Source organism: Ambystoma mexicanum, chromosome 2q (assembly GCF_040938575.1).
Source record: "Ambystoma mexicanum isolate Mex_15411 chromosome 2q, UKY_AmexF1_1, whole genome shotgun sequence".
Lineage (NCBI taxonomy): Eukaryota > Metazoa > Chordata > Amphibia > Caudata > Ambystomatidae > Ambystoma > Ambystoma mexicanum.
Window position 1 is genome coordinate 870,852,207 of NC_090924.1, and position 17,229 is coordinate 870,869,435.

General features: G+C 44.2%; 1 protein-coding gene across 1 annotated transcript in view; it reads right to left on the reverse strand.

Annotated features, from left to right (window-relative positions):
- Positions 1-17,229, reverse strand: part of RAB18 (RAB18, member RAS oncogene family) — a 222,952-nt gene that overhangs the window by 141,582 nt on the left and 64,141 nt on the right. Inside the window, exon 2 of the mRNA XM_069648112.1 lies at positions 5,894-5,949. Coding sequence (XP_069504213.1) covers positions 5,894-5,949 — 56 coding nt within the window. The remainder of the gene's footprint in view (positions 1-5,893; positions 5,950-17,229) is intronic.

A 17,229-nucleotide genomic window follows, 5' to 3' on the forward strand; every position in this document is an offset into this window, starting at 1 on the left:
TAGAGCAATTACTCCACTCCAGAAAGCTCCTGCCACTCTAATTTACCTTTCAATGGCCTGCAGTATAATGTTAACCAGTACCACACCCGAGAGAACCACAAAGATTAGCCTGCCCCAAATCTAACACTGCACTTAGATGGTACTCTCAACCTTAGCCCGCATCGCATCTAGGTAGAAATAATGATTGTTAGTATATGCCACACTTAGATGAATCTCAAGTTTAGTCTGCGCCAAATCTAGACAGAAATGTAATTGTCAGCAAAAACCGCACCTAGATGGCATTTCAGAAATGTGATTGTTAGCATATGTGATTCCTAGCATGCACCACAATTAGAATTATGAACCTAGCTTGCGCAGCATCTAGATAGAAATGTGACTCTAAGAAAAGCTGCATTGAGAAGAGTGCCCAATAGCCTATGTGTATTTAGAAGTTGCGCCCAATAGCCTCTATGTATTTAGAAGTGTACCCAATAGCCTTTCTGAGAAAAATTACATTAAGAAGTCTACCCAATAGCCTATGTGTATTTAGAAGTCGTGCCCAATAGCCTCTCTGAGGAAAGTTGCATTTAGAAGTGTACCCAATTGCCCATGTGTATTTAGAAGTTGTGACCAATAGCCTCTCTGAGGAAAGTTGCATTTAGAAGTGTACCCAATAGCCTATGTGTATTTAGAAGTTGCGCCCAATAGCCTCTATGTATTTAGAAGTTGTGCCCATGGCCTCTCTGAGGAAAGTTGCATTAAGAAGTGTACCCAATAGCCTATGTGTATTTAGAAGTTGTGCCCAATAGCCTCTCTGAGAAAAGTGACATCTAGAAGTTGTGCCCAATAGCCTCTCTGGGAAAAGTTGCATTTAGAAGTGTACCAAACAGCCTATGTGTATTTAGAAGTGTAGCTGGCTCCAGTGTGGTCTTGAATGCAGGGAACGTTTGGAAGAACATGTAAACCCACCATATCACACCCCACGCTTACTCTCTCCTCTACATCACCACTCAAATAGAACACAGAGATACTATGACACCATTCGGTATAACTGTTCTCATACCAATACTTCTCGCTCACTCCCCATCACTAAGTAAACACCGCTGGTTACACACCCCCCAGCCAGGCGTTCTCCTCAGGCCTAACGCAGCCACAGTCGGTCTGGATAAATCCTGCCAGAACGAACACATACCCCTGATATCAACCACCACACCTACCGCTAAGAAGCGGCTATTTCACGAATAACGCACCAGCTGCACACATACCCGGTGCGCACACGCGCCTTTTGACCCTCCCCACTCTCTCTACTGACTTGAACTTCGGTTCCCAAGGGCGTTCAACCTACCAGCGCCTTCAGACCATACCAATGGTATATAAGGCGCTATATAAGTGCAAAATAACAATAACAAAAATGGTCACCCATGGGTGCTATACTGCAGCGTAGGATTCAGCCTGTGGTAGAAAAGCACAATGGTAGGAAACTTAAACCACTGCCACAGGTCAATTAAAGTAGTGAGGGTAACACAAAAAAAATATTGCATGAGTAGGTAGGAAAAGGGGCTAATGAGTAAACCCCCTCCCTCCAGCACTCCAAATAAGATGTGTGCTGGACCTACAAAGAGAAAAAAGGTAAGTAAAGTCAATTTCACTTTCCTATTCTTGGGAGCAGTAGTTCACCCAAGAAAAAGTATTTAAACCTTAGGAGAAATCTAAAGGATTTCTCTGGGACACTGCACTTAAGGTGCTGTGTGTCACCAAACAAAAAGTATATGCCTATGGAGTTTGTCAGACTCCAAAAACAAAAGGAAACAAATAATCCAAATCAGGTCAAACACATAAGAGTGAGAAAAAGGGCTCACTCACTCGAGGGTTAAAAGTAAAGGTCCTAAGTCCAGCAGGAGAGCTAGGGGTCTCCAAGGTTGAAGGGAATTAGCACAGAAATGAGAATTCTCCCTAACCAGAGTCTAAGCCGTACTGCTCTGCCACCCTACCTTGATAGGGTTTGGCTACACTTGTGCCCTTTCCCTGTTCACTACAATAGGGTGGCCTCTCAAAATCCACCCCCATGGTCGATTCTAAAAATGCACATTAACACTGGAGAAGCCTCCACATACAATAGATCTGCTCCACAATCTGCCACATTCAGCTCTGACTCATGCGAGCAGAGTCTGCACATACTCCGAGTGTTCAGACTACACGTGAGTTGACACCCAGTTATGTCACCTTCTCAATTGCACAAAAATCACAAGAGCCTTCCTCCCTGCGCAGTTTGAGCGATCCAAAACCCACCATCCTGTTGATATTGTGCATGGTGATAGAGGGCCCGTATGAACCTGGCCAGTTGAACAAGTGATGGTAAGAAGGATTGCAGTGCAGGACAAACTGCCCTGGGGTCCAGTAAATTGACGTGGAAGGACTTCTCCTGACCTTTCCACATGCTATTCACTGAAATATTTAGGAGTGTATAGGAGGTCCCAAGCATGACCCGTACTCCAACCGTTCATTTTGAAGTAGCAGGAGCATTCTCGCCGAAATATGTGACGTATGATGAGCAAATAAACCAGTAGAGAGCTGAAGTGGTGCTCTGTCCAGAACCTTTCAAGAGAACAACACCTGTTGACGTACCAACACCTAAGAAAATCTGGACAGTAAGGTACCCATTGAGAAAGCCATATCGACAAATTTAACAAAATGAAGAATGTCAGAGCACAGTCCCTGAAGAAGCTAAAAAGATACTGAAGGAAGACGAACGGTGACGTCACAAGGACCTGGACTGACTCACATATAGAAGATATGACGACCTGCGAATGACGAAAAGAGACGAATCACCATAGATAAGGGACATCATGAACCTAAAAGTGAAATAACGATGTCAAAACGTTAGAAGCTTATGCCATGAGCACGATGAAGATATTCAGTTAGTTTACACGTGTACATATGCATGGAACTGCAAGAAGCAAAGAATTGTGAGGCTTGCTTATGCTTAGTAGTAAGACAGATTGCAGCAAGCGCCACCTATACATATCTACCTCAAAAGGAGCACTTTATACAAGTATACTTCCTCTATGCACAAGAGCAGAATCAACCAAAGGTCACTAAAGGTCTCAGTAGAGGAGCCCCTCAGCAAGCAAATCGAAAACTAAAGACAGAAAAACTCAGACGCATACCAATCTTGCCAAAAAGCCAAGGTCGTATCGGATGAAATAGACCAACAGTAGATACAATTAATGAGGCGAAGAACACAGTATCCTATTCAGAAAGGTCAAGATAAGCCACAGATGGCTGGCGAAACTAAATCAAATACACAAATTACATGAAGAATACAACGATTTCACAGTGTCTGAATCAAGTGACCAGCCAAGCGAGAAGGGATGAAACTTCACACCTACACGTGGCATTGTGCCATGCACAGATATCTGAACTTTTCCAGACAGAGATGCAGTCTCGAGGCCAACCACAAAGAAATAATTGACACATGACCACTGAAGTGATGATTGATTGTTGCAATAATTGGAGGGAGGCTGGGGGAGCAGACTAACTCCCTGCATCTGGCCGTCTATTCTGCACGCTGGTAAGCTAGTGGAAAAGTATGAGTGGGGTTGGTGCCAACCCAATCATAATGGACCAAGTAATCTAGGGCCCTATAGTAGTAGAACCAATGAGATGTTGTACTTTTAGTGAAGTCTACAGTAGCCATTTTGAAGGTAGGGCTTAGATGCCCCACCAGACAGTGGTTGTCCAATCCCCTCACTCCGTTACCATATACAGATATAGTACCTATATTAAAGTTACCTTCCTATAACCAATAGAATTGCATGCAACATTTTAAGCGTTACACATCAGTGATGACGAGTTTATGAAGTTTGTTGGAGTTGTTGAAGCGAGAAGGAAGATTGAGCGATTGCTGATGTTCATGAACTCTCCGTTTTTTGTGCTCGTCATTAAAAGGACTCCCTTTGCCAAACTATTGAGTTGTTATTATTGATTTGATGCTAGAGTATTAATCTGCATCTCACGGGTGCTGCTACTCATTTTACAGTGCTATTGGGCAACCCCTAGCTTTATGGCCTGTTGGGGTCCTAGTGCACAGGAGGTTGGTAGTGGATTCTCACCAAAGCAGGCCCATGGAGTGAATTGGGGTGGGGCGGCTTTGGAATACATGTGGCCTTTGGAGAACAGGAAGTATGCTTCCCTTGCTGCTATAGCATGTCCAAAGGTTCTTTTAGCACATTCACCCCATGACTTTAGCCAACTTAGCCCAACAGTAGCTAAGTAGCTAACAGTAGCCCACCCTGCAACCCACTCCCCGTGCAAACCCTCCAGCTTTTAAGTGTTGTGCATCATTTTATCCAGGAGGGACTCAATGGAACCTCTGGATTTTAGGATCAATGTTTTCCATTATCGTGCGCCGCTGAACTTCACTAGAAACCCAAATAAACCCCAATATATCCACAGCCCTAGATATAATGGAACTAATTGACTAAAGTCAGGGCCAACAATAAATATGGGAGGCATCTATACCTCAGACCGAGAGGTCCATACTCTCCTGCATCTGCAGGGGGGTGTCTTTTAAATGTTAGGTTTCCACACCATAAGAAAAATCTTCCTCTTCATCAACAAAAACAACCTTACATCATTTCAACTGGGAAGCCCCATCATGGCCAAAGTAAGGTGACTTCTCAATGGGACCCGGTTTCACCCAAGTTGAAAAACCTGACGCCGAGATTGGTGTACAGATCAAAGAAACGGGCAATGGCACAGAGAATGCTAGTGCAACAACACTGGATTACACCCATGCCAAAGCTCTTTCGTGTGTGGGGGCAGTTTGTGCGTTTCACAGGGCTGTCCTTAGGAACACAGGGTATTGGAGTCTTGAACGCCAGAAAGGCCCGTTCAAAGACTTACATAAAATGTTGTTGAAAACAGATTTGCACTCATCTGGGGTGGCAGAGGAGGTAGGAAAGGAGGTCGCTGCATAGACCGGTTGAGGTGCAGAGTCATCAGATTCCAAAAACAAGACATTTGTTGAGTAACTGTTCCAAGAAAAAAAAATCTTAAAGTGTTAACCGCAGAGAAAAAAAAAACTGGAAAATTGCGCTGGTGGCTTTGTGTGCATCTACGCATGACATCACTTCTGGCACAAAATGGCACCAAAGAAACATGTTAAAGCCATTCTCAGAGCTGCACACTGCCACCTGATAGCTGTAGAAAACTGCAGTAGGAGGTATTTCTCAAGAGCAGGACTCTGTGGGAGGAATGCATCCATCAGAAAAGACAGTCTCAAAATTCACTTATACGACATCTGCATAACATTATACTTGCCTTTGAAGAACAAAGTACTATTTTAATAACCTTTGTGTACACATTCCCTTATTGAACACTAAGCGTGTACAATAATTTCTTTAAAACCACCCCGCTAAACTCTTAAGCGATGTTCCTAACTGCTCAGCCATTTCAACCACTTGGTAAACCAAGAGAAGCCAGAACAGCACGTTACCTAGCTGTGGGTCAGTTCCTCCCACCAACTAAAAGAGGGACGAAAGTCCAATAATATGGTTTTAATGAGAAATGTGACTTTTGTTTGTACATTATGCTAGAGGTTTTCCCACAAGAATCCTCCATCGGGATGAATACAGCAGAAAAGCAGAACTAAATCACAAACCGGTGGAACAAATACCACAAGCCTGTATTTTGTCTTATAGCTGCTTATTTCTGAAGACAACACAGGTCCCATAGGACAGAACTCAGGAAAAAAAAAGAAAGCTGGACACCAGCGGTATGATTAGCAGGCTTCAATTTCACTACACTGACTAAATCAGGGGAATTATATGCAATATTTAGAGTCGTGGAATACATTTTAAAATCACTAACTGAACCTTGATCATTTACTGTCAGTTAAGTCAAGCAAACTTACCAATTGTTGCTGCAAGTTCAGGGTCAAATGTGTCATCTGTGAATCTTAAGAGAAGGCTGTAAAATATAAGAAAATTTGGTCAAATGGGGAAAACATACACGCATTTCACAACTATTTCCTTTAAAGAAAGCGGTGCACATCACTAGTGAAACCTCTTTAATGTGGTGTCCGTTTCTGGCATCTATGCCAATCCTAAGCGAAGTGAGAAATGCTGCATGCTGCATGTAACCTAGCATATATTTCAGGTTATGGCCAAGTCCGGAGTACGGTATATACTGTGAAAAAAAAAATCTATAAGTGACAATGAAGATTGTGCAGGCATGTTCGGGTCACTATGCAGTGAAAATAACATGTGGTATAAATGTGGTTTCATGTCATTTTGTTGTTTCTAGGCCCTCAGGATATTTGTTCCATGGGTGTTCGTCCTGCATCGAGAGGGATTTATTCCCCAATTTTGGGTTTGTAATAACGAAGCGTCATTTCATCCCTTTTGCTCTCAATTCTGGGGTGGTATTGGTATTCTCATTTCTTAGGGGTCCTAAAATGTAGGACGATGGTATGGTCTGCCAGCAGGGGTAGCCAGTGTGTTCCCAAAGTTGGTTTCACCTGAGGGGTGATTGGAGCTCCCCTGTTAAGGGGGTTGGGCGGCCCCAAGAGAGGTGGCGTGGAAATTCGAGGAAGGTTTTGTTTTTGATCAGGGAAGGAGGTGGAGCGCGGTATGAAAAGGGAGCGTGATATGAGTGGTGTACGGTCTCAATATAAAAAGATAAGCATTTCGGTCGTGCGCTGCATACTAGGCCGAGACCAATGTGTGCGTCGCCTGATTGAAATCCTTAACCTTAATCCTGCAAGGTAGTAATACTTTGTGTGGTGGGAATACTAGGTTACACCGTACAAGCGCCTCACCAAAACAAATACTCTAAGTACCAGGCCTGTGTCTAGTAAACAAACTAAAAGCAACCCCAAAATAGACAGAAAAGCAATATAATGCAGCTGACACTTATATAAATAAATTAAGAAACATATCCAAAATGACCGTAGTGGAAATCAATATGGCTAAGGAGCACCTTCTGCACAAGCTATTTGTCAGAGGCGAGTGGCCAGAACAGGATGAAAAAGTCTGGCTACAAGAAATAACACACAACAGGTCACCGCCATGAACCTGGATACGTGGCAGGACGGTGGCCTATTACACCAAGCTCTGAGTGAATTATATATGACCCCAAAAATTAAAGAGGAGCATATCCAAATTGCCAGAATCACTGCTTACATGCATCTCCGCATGGGAGTGAGGCGGGACAGGCATGAGGAAAACAAGACTCTTGCGCAGAATCAAGTTGAACTTTTAAATAAAATCCAGACTGATCTAGATTTAGCAGAACAAAAATTACAGAAGAGCCAAGGGTTGGAGGTAGAATCTGGAAATCATATCATAAAATCAAAAGAAGATTTGGCTCTCCAACAGCAAAATAATGCAGATCAAGAGGCCCAATTAGACGCAGTAAGACTAGAGCGTCAGGAAAAGGTTGACTCTCTAGAAGAGAGTCAACAGAAGCGGACTCAACAATTAACCTATAACAGGGCATGTTCAGGACAAATGACCATGTTGCAAGACCAGATAGAGAAAATGAAAGAGGAAAATAATAATTTGAGAGACCTCCACTTTCAAACATAACTTGATGAAGAGCGCCAGAAATTCGAATTTCATCAGGAAACAAAGGGATGACCTGGCTGAACAGAGAGGCACCCTAAATCAGGAGAGAGACGCCCTATGCCAGGAAGTAAGCACATTAAAAATAGAGTTACATGGAAGTGAGTTAGCTGTCCAAAATCTTCTCCACCCACAGAAACCCCCAAGAGGCTCGCAAAGCAGCCTACAATCTGCAGTGCGGGGAAGATCAGGCCCCACGAGAATATGGGTAGGAGCTAAAACGCGCCTTCGCACAAACCACAAGAAGGGTGCGCACACATAGCAGGGAGTTTGTAACCACCTTCTTTTATGCACTCCCAAAGTACATCATCACCCAGCTGGTGAGGGACTTTCCCGAGAAAATATCTCTGGAATGGGTCATAGAGCAGGAGACCCGCATTTATGAGGTCCAAAAACCTGAACAAACCAGCCAACACCCCTGCTGCTGCTAAGGTAGCAGGTGAAGGGTTTCCCCCATTTAAGACCTAGAGATGGGGAGGGGGCCTAAAAAATATACCTGCACCAAATCAGCAAAATCAAAGACCCAGAAGGCCAAAACTCAAACAGGTGGCAGTCAGGGAGGTAATCCCACTAATGGGAGCCCTAACTCCCCTGATTTTATCAGCCCCCGATACAAGGGCAACCGAGCAATCTTGGGGTATGTATGGACTCTCCCAGCTCTTTGGGTGGGGAGAGGGGGAGATCCAATCAGTTAAGTACCGCCCAGGAAACTTCCCTCCTAACTTCCCCCAGGAGGGCAGTAATTCCCCAAATGCCGGGTTAAGTTTCTTTCCCGGTACACACAAAACCCCAACCTGCAGGACAACCTCCTTTGATTCCCAGATTTCAGGAACCCAGACAACCGAATCCGGGAGAGGGGAGGCCAATGGTGGAGGATTACCAAAATTCACTATATCCACGGTACTATGGAGAAGGGATAGTTACCCTTCCCGTGACCCCACCTAGGGTTGACCAGAGACCCCAGTACCAGTCGGAACGGGTGCCCCAACTGGAGCGCCAGGTCCAAAACCTTACCCAGGATCTGGGTACCATGTTGAGGGCTCAACAGAACCCTCAGATAAACATGGTGGCTCAGAACCCCACAAACCAAGGGTCTGGTACCCCAGAACAATGACAGGGAGAGAACCCCGACAACTCACCGGTTCCAGAGGAAGAGGCAAGTAGGGTGTAAAGCCCTAGAGGAAGCTTCCTTCCTTACTTGTGAAAAGCCTCTGGACACCCAGGAACTGGAACCAAAATCTCCTGCCCCTAAAAATCTGAATCCCAAGGAACAGAGGATGGGTAGGAGAAAAAGAACTCAAAAAGGCCCATTTTGTGGAGGTTAGTGTCCTCCAATTTGAAGGGGAACAATTATTAGAGGATTCTGGGGAAAAGATCTCCTTCAGCGACAGGGGGACTCCTCCCAAAGAAAAATGGGTCCCAAGGGATTTAAATGAAGACTGGGTCAGAATCGCCCATTCTTGAACCCCAGGATGAGCACCCATGAAACCCAATAGTAACAGAGGGATCCCAAACCTCTCAAACCAATTCTGTTGACTACTTCCAAAAAAAGGGGGGGGCAAGCCCAGAATCAGAAAAAGAAGATTCCAAACTGCCCAAATCAATTCTGGTGACTGCCTCCTAGATGGGGGGGTGGGGGGGGTGTTAGCCCAGAACCACAGCACAAGAGGATTCCCAAACGTCCCAAACCGATCTGACTCCAAAAAGAGGGGGGGCGGGGGGCAGCCCAGAATCAGAAAAAGGGGAGCCCAAAACTCCCCAAATATCCGAATGTTACATTTTTCTTTCAGATCCCCAAACTCCCACACAGAATTATGGCCAAACGACCCCTGTGTCGGAGCCAAAAATAAGGATAATGACCACCCAGCTTTCCCAAAATGCACATTATCTTTGCCTCCTTGAGGAGAAGGAGGGTATATTTTATGCCCCGGTCCAAGTGCAAGGGCAATGTACATTTCTGGCACTGGTGGACACTGGATCCCAAGCCACTCTTCTGCTAAAAAGGGCCTTTGATCAGCTAAATTCAGGAAGGGGGGGGGGGGGGAGGGAGATACCAGATCCCCCTCACCCCTCTTCCTGGACAACTCCAGAACTTCGACAGGAATGAAATTCCTGTCGAGGGAACTGCAGAGCTGGAAAGCTGGAAATTAAAATAAGGCCACACAAGATGAAGCACCCGGTCATAGTTGTTGCTCCAGAGGGAACCCCCCGTCTATTAGGGAATGACATCCTTCGTAGGTGGTCTCCCCTAATAGACTGTGTGAACAAGGTATTCTAGACCCAGACTCACAGGTCAATACAATTGAAACAGAGTGTCAACTAGGTTAGTCTAAATGGCACATGGTTGAACAAAAATCAGATCAAATTAGTGAAAAGGCAGCACTGCTTTGCTGAAAACGCAAAATTCCCCTGCAAAATGAAACTTTCAACCTTTAAAAATGCTGCTTTGACACGAATTCCATCTGTTCAGTCTTAAACTACAGTGATTAAAAAGGCCCTGCCATGCCCAGGATATTTCATTGTACCTCACCAAAATCAGGTATAATCCCTGAATGACAGGCCTTGTCAAACCAAATCCGAGAGAAATCATCAAGAAACACTTTATTTTGTGCTATAAAGTGTCAAAGGAACAAACACTGCAAAAGAAATCGTAGCTCTGTGCACATGTCCATTCCAGGAGACTGTTGCCTTGTACAGACTGTTGTGTACAAGAAACTAACTATGGCTGCAAGGCAATATTGGGAAGGCAGAAGGCAAAAGCGAATTTGAAAGGAAATGCTACCAGTTTAACACATGTGTAAAAATGGGCTTTTGCAAAACTAAAGGAGAAAAATTCCCATTTAAAAAGTAAACTGTTCAAGGAAAGCCTGCCATTACCTAGCAATACGAAGGGGTTTGTGGCTGATGAAAATACATACAGGGGCTATTTTTATTCCACAGGTTCGTTTTAATTCCGGACCCAAAATAAGAAAATTGAAAACACATGTGCTGAATTTGCAATCTCCCAAAAAGAAAAAAAAAAAACGTTATTCCAGTTGCCAGCCCTGAAACTTCCCCCTAGGAAGGGAGACACACCATAAACTTCCAGGACACGAAAGTGATAATTGCCAACTTGAAAAACTTTGAATGGGCCAGGACAAAGAAAGTTCACACGCTCGTCAGACATTCGTCTGTGCTCCAGGCTGGGGCAATAGAAGTCCTGGGAAACTAACCTGTGAAGTGTGAAGGGGCAATAAAACCTTCAATTAAGCTGAGAAACCCCCACCTTGCTTTGAAGGAAATGACAGTTGAAGGAAGGAAAATAAAAAATGATTCAGTGACATGGACTGCCATTTGCTTTCAAAGACTATTTTATAAAACTTTAAAGGCTTTTTATCTCTGCAGCAAGACTTTGTAAATATGTTCTTTTCACAGTGTGAACATGATTGTTTGGGCTTTCTTTTAAAACTTGGTAGAATTCATTGACACCTTGGGGACAGAAATGGAAAAATATGGCAGACTACGAGAAAAGCATCCATGTTGCAAATGTGAATTTTGGTACATACATCCCTTATGATAATCCACACCCCTGTATAAAGTTATAGAATTCTGAGTATTATAAATCCTGTTGAAAAGCGTGAAAAACTGGTAGAAGGGCGAGAGGATTGGACTGCAATGTGCTGCACAAACTATGTAACCTGTGTATATAATTTGCTAAGAGATTGCAATTGTATAAGTAGGTTTGTGGCAAAATCGGATTTTAGTTAACTATGGGAGGTTTTCAGAAAATCTGACATAATTTTCCTGAAATTCAACCAGCGGAGAGCGAGACGGAGACCATCACCCTTGTCCTATCCCGTTGTTCGAGGCGTGCCCCAGTCATATACTTTGATGTCACTAGGCATTATAAATAAAGAGTCCCTGACAAGACTCTACAGACACTCTTCCTGATGTTCCTGCGCTGCGTTCCTGTTCCATACAGATTCCTGATCCCAACTGAAAGGCCAAAGCATTGCTGACCCTACTCCAGAAACACTGCAAAACCCAAGCCATTGCTGATCCTGCTCCAGCAAGGCCTCAATTCTGAAATCCCACTAAAATGCCCAAATAACGAAAGTGGAAAACTGGTGTTTTTGGGAAGCATCCTGATACCACTAACTGCATCCTGCAAACCTGCCATCCAGCTGATCTTTGCCATCCAGCTGATCTTTAGTATCCAGTGAGCAGAAGTGCCATCCGGAGAACAGAACTGCCCAGCTGTTTGCCAGGCGCCTTCCGTGTAGTGACCAGAACCCTTGACGGTCCAAAATCACAATCTAAAAGTGGACTGTAAGTATCATCCCTACCCCCATCTGAACCCATAGTATATTGTGTCTTGTCTTGGTCCTTATTCCACTCTCCAAGTCATCCCATCCTTACCCGGCTAACTTGCAAAACTGTCAAAATTATCAGTGCAACCTTGCCATTGATTTCTAGTGTTAGCGCCATGTTTCTCTTCATTTCTGTCTTGCAAAGGTCATCAGCGATATGGTGTTTAAATAAATGAATTGTCCTTTAAGATAAGGGGTACACTGCGTGAAGGGTTACAACTGCAGCGTAACTTGATATTCACGGGTGGCGTTCCTCTTTTATTAGCCATTAAATCTAGTTTAAGTGAGATTTGCCTTTCCATTTTAAAGCCGATTCCTCTGTTCACTGCTCCATTTTCCTAAAAACGAACCTCACACTACCATCCATATCTCTCTCAATTTACCAGCTACAGACTTACTTTCATATTGTACCTGAGATATACCTCTACACCCCAACCAAATCAGTGTATTTCACCCGTTTTTATAAAAACAGTTTGGTTAATTTTAGGCGGGAATGGCATTTTGCTGCAACAGGTTTTAAACTTGCCACTCATTGAACTGTATGCTTTTGGTGATCCATTCTCTGTGATAATTAGTGTCTTTGCATTGTTGATTTAGTGAGGAATTAGATTTGCTTCAAGGTTAACACACATTCATTATTTATTTGTCCATTTCCGAGTGTCATTTTATAACATTCAAAGGGGTTTAAAAATCCATTTCTCTCTTATTTGGGGAGGGAAGTTCAGATTTGGATTCAGTTTCTTGCCTCTTATTCCCGATTACCTGCTGTGTCCGTTTATCCACTCAGATTTGATTATTTGTGGGTTGAGGAAACCTTGCAGGGGGAAATTCTAACTCGGGCGCTATCTTTCCTAAATCAAAAAGTGCTCCTATTCTGCTGTGCTGTGTATATGTTTCACTAGAAGGTTATACCCTGTGCCTTGATCACAGTCTCATTGTAATTATCACCCCATTGGTGTTGCTGCCCCATATTAAAAAGTGTATGATTTCTTTTGAATTTTAATGTAAATAAATATATTGCATTTTACCAACCAGCCTGGTTCATGGTCCATTGTGACCCGGGGTATTTGAAAAGGGGGTGTGATACGAGTGGTGTACCGTCTCAATATTGAATCAATATAAAAAGATAAGCATTTCGGTCGTGCGCTGCATATTAGGCTGATACCAAGGCGTTTGTCGCCGGATTGAAATCCTTAGCAATATGGACGGGGTGAGGGCATCGAAGAGCCATCAGTCCGAGTGGACGGGGCAGGGTGTTTCACCTCGGGTGGGGAGTGAGGGAAGGGCGGAGAGAAGGGAGGAGGACATGTCGGGGGAGATGATGACCTTTTTCAAAAGGGGAATTTGTGAGGAGGCGGCGGATGTGGGATGGGGTGTCAGAAGTGAAAAAAGAATGGCAGAGTGATCAGTCCAGAATAGGGTGCAGGTGAGGGTGGAGGAAATCAGATTGGTGGAGCTGAAAAATATATCCAGGGTGCGACTAGCGATTTGGGTGGGCCCCGACAAGAGTTGGGACAAGTTGAGGGCTTCCAGGTTGTCGATGAGATGACGAGTCATGTGGTTGGAGAGGATGTGGAACCAGATGTTCAGGTCGCCTAGTAAAGTAAGTGTGGATGAGAGATCATGATGGCCGCTATGGAGTCGCAGAGAGAATCTGTGAAAGTTTTGTTATAGCCATGGGGTCTGTAAAGGAGGAGGAAACGGGGGGTGAACGAGGGAGTCCGTTGGAATTGGACTAGCAGGGATTCACAGTCGTCACTGCAGAGTTGTTTCTCAGAGTGTAGGGCTGTGAGATGAAGTTTGTGGAGGATGGATATTCCCCCTGCTCTACTGGATCTGGGGGGTGGAGAGGCCTTGTGTGCAATAGTAGTGAAAACGACAGAGAACTAGGTTTCGGCAATGAAGAGGATGTCTGGGTCTTCATCAGAGATAAGGTTGAATATCATACGATTGTTTCTGGAGACAGATCTGGCGCTGATGAGTATGAGAGAGAGGTGGTGGGCAGTGGCCAGAGATGGTTTGGGGGGGTATTGAGAGGGGGTGCAGAGGGGAGGATGGGGGACTGGGGTTTGGTACAACAATCAGAGGGGTTGGAATAGGGTCTGGTGGGAGAAGGGAAATGAGAGAAGCAGCTGGGGGGGTGAGGGGCTAGTGGAGTTTCCAGTTGAGTGGGGGTTGGGTAGGGGTGTAGGTGAGTGGGAAGGGATGAGATCAGGGAAGGGGGCGTGGGGGGGGAGATGGGTCTCCAAATGGAGGGGCTTCTGTGTCTAGGGCAAAGTGAGGGTGCCAGAGGGGTGTGGGTGAGGTTTGGCAGGGCTGCTGATTGGGGAGTCTTAGCCAGGGCCGAGTTAAGGGCTGAGCTAAGGGATATGAAAACTGAGTAGGAGGGGGGGGCTTCTAGTATTCTCCATACCCCCCTCTTTGCATTTTCTCTCACTTTTTCCAGCTTTGTCTTATGCCAAAAAAGCATTTGTCTGGTTATGCCAGGTAGAGATACAATATGCAGCTCTAGGGACAATCTCTGGCACTGCAGGTCCACTGAGGCAGTGACTGGTGCAGTAAAAACCTCTCTTTAACCTAACATATCGTGCCACATAAATTGCCTACACATAAATTGCCTGTTAAGGTCTGCAAGCAATTACTTATCTTGAAGGGATACCAAAGAAGATGCCTTTAAAAAGTTAGGATTATATTCTAAGAAAACATGCTATCCTCTTTACGGCTCTTATAGTCGCCACACATGCTCAGCCCCCTCAGTTCAAGAAAAGGTGAGTATTTTTTGCAATTGTGAAAACTCCATCTATAGCAGAGGGTAATATTGCAAAGTTGAAGGGCATACTCCTTCAACTGCAGGCATGTTGCTATAAAGGTGGTCTACCCTACAATCAGCCAGTTACAGGACGGCATCTTCTTTAAATCTTGAATCTTAATATAAAAGGAATTGGAGCACCCCTGCTCTTAGTAAATACAAAAAGAGCATTATTGGAAGTCCAAAATGTATCTGGTGGAGATGAAGCAGCGGGTGGAAACATGGGTTCTAATCCTTGCTTCCTGAACACCAAAATATTGTGTTTGGTCAAAAAAAACCCTTTCCAAAACTTTAGTCTTTAACAATTGAAGTACTTAAAAGAGAACGTGAGATAGCAGTTTTTAATATTCAATTATCTACTACCAACTAGCATACCATACAAAGTTACTTGCAATAACATAAAAACATCAATTTAACATTTCATACTAAGATACTAAATAGACAATGCCCACATGCATTTGCTACATTTCTTTCATCATATATCAACATAAAACATAATTTCAAATCAGTATACTCTTTGAAAAAACCTTTTGTATCAAACCATAAAGTTCAGACTCTCTGGAAACCATTGCAATTTTCTTCAAGTCCAAGTTAGCTTGAATAACTTTCAATAGTTCAATCAATTTAAGCAATAACTTTTGTGAAGTGCGGTTGTGCAAGTGTGGTTGCTGCTATCTCGTTGCTCGTGCCCGTACCCATTTGAGGACGTGGACTTGGATTTGGATTCCTGAAAGACCCGCCTCTCACTTCCTGACTAATCCAGCAGGATTTTCATTGGACATCATCACGGGTACGCTCTGCGTGGACTCTCTATTGACGTTACTCACGAATGCTCGTGCATTTGTGTTACACAACGCACACACTCAGATTATTTCTTGTTTTTTTTGTAGAAACCTGCTCCGCCCATTCTCCCAGCAACTTTATCACCGCCAAGCCCGCGCATTTGTGCGCGCGCATTTATGAAGTGCGGTTGTGCAAGTGTGGTTGTTACTGTCTCGCTGTCTAGCAAGATAGCGTGGTAGCGAGGGAGTTTTGTCAAATTACACTATTACGGGCCTGGTAAAAGCGTGTGTGTTTAAAATATTTTCCTGTGTTAGTTTTTCCTTTTTCTTGTGTATCAAATGAAACAATATACTTTGACTTCCAATATGCCACCTATTTCAATATTAAGGGCAAAAATAGGTGTGCTGCCCTAGATAATGTAACTGCTAAAGCGTTACCTCAGGGTCGCCTAACTAAACTCTTTCCACGTGCAAGGCGCTCTACATCTCAGCGCTCGGCTTCTTTAACAGTGGATATCGGACTGTTCTGTACCGAGAGTAGAGATCACAACACCACTAGTGTTTCTGAAATTGCCCCCCCCTCCCCCGATGTCAATACTGTCCCCCACTAAGAATGCCACATGCAAACAAGTCTACAACACGAGTCAGGAAAGTGACATAGCCACTCAACACACTGAACCATGTGCTCTAGCTGGAGAAGACGAAAAGAGTGGAGCTCCAACAGATACTACTTTAATTGCTGCTTGCCTCATTGAAGACACTCAGCAATTGTCAACTCTCGTGGCCGATGAAAACATACTGAGACCAGTGCTTTGCTCATTCCTAGCTCAGAAAAAGCTGCGGCAGGCGCACGCACATTTAACCATGATAGGCGAAATTGATGATGATGACATGGACTTTATGAATCTTTCCAATAAATCCCAGGAAAGTGACCATGAAGTCCTTTATATTTGTTCTAATACGGGGGATCTAATACAACTAGAAGGGGAAGGTTTAAAAAACACCTCAAAACTTGATCATGAAACGCTACCGCCAGTCTTGGCTAACACTTATGAACAAGAACAGGAGCACATGAAAACATCCATGCTCAATGACAAATCGCATACACAATATGCAGAGGAATCAGTGTCATTTATAGCCCCCCCACTCCCAGATGGCCAAGATTAGACCCCGCAGTACATGAATCTGAATTTTTTATTCACACTAATCATCCAGGCAGGTGCTCCTTCCCAGCGGCCCGGGCCCTGAATAACACTAAGTGCCATGAATACTGCACTATTCGCTGTGGCAAAACTTTATGAAATCTTGGATACAAAAGTCACGAAACAATCCGAGCACATTGAGAAGCTCCATTGAGAAGCTCCTATCCTTAGTGAGCGTAACCCTGACTCAGGCTTGGCAGGCCTCACACAGTCTATTGCCAGAGATGGGATGTGAGCAAACTACCCGGCCAATGAGGGAACAAGATATAAATAATCTAAACATCCTTCTTCCTTCAAACGGGGATAAAGATAAAATCATACTGGCCTCAGTTACTATGGAGCAAGGTTTGTCTACCAGTGTGGACCAGAATAATCCACAAGGCCAGGTGAACACTATCTAGACAAAACTAATACACCTACAGAAGATCAAAATACAGAACCAATGACACCGACTACGTCAGAGGTAAAAATGGCAGCTGGTGA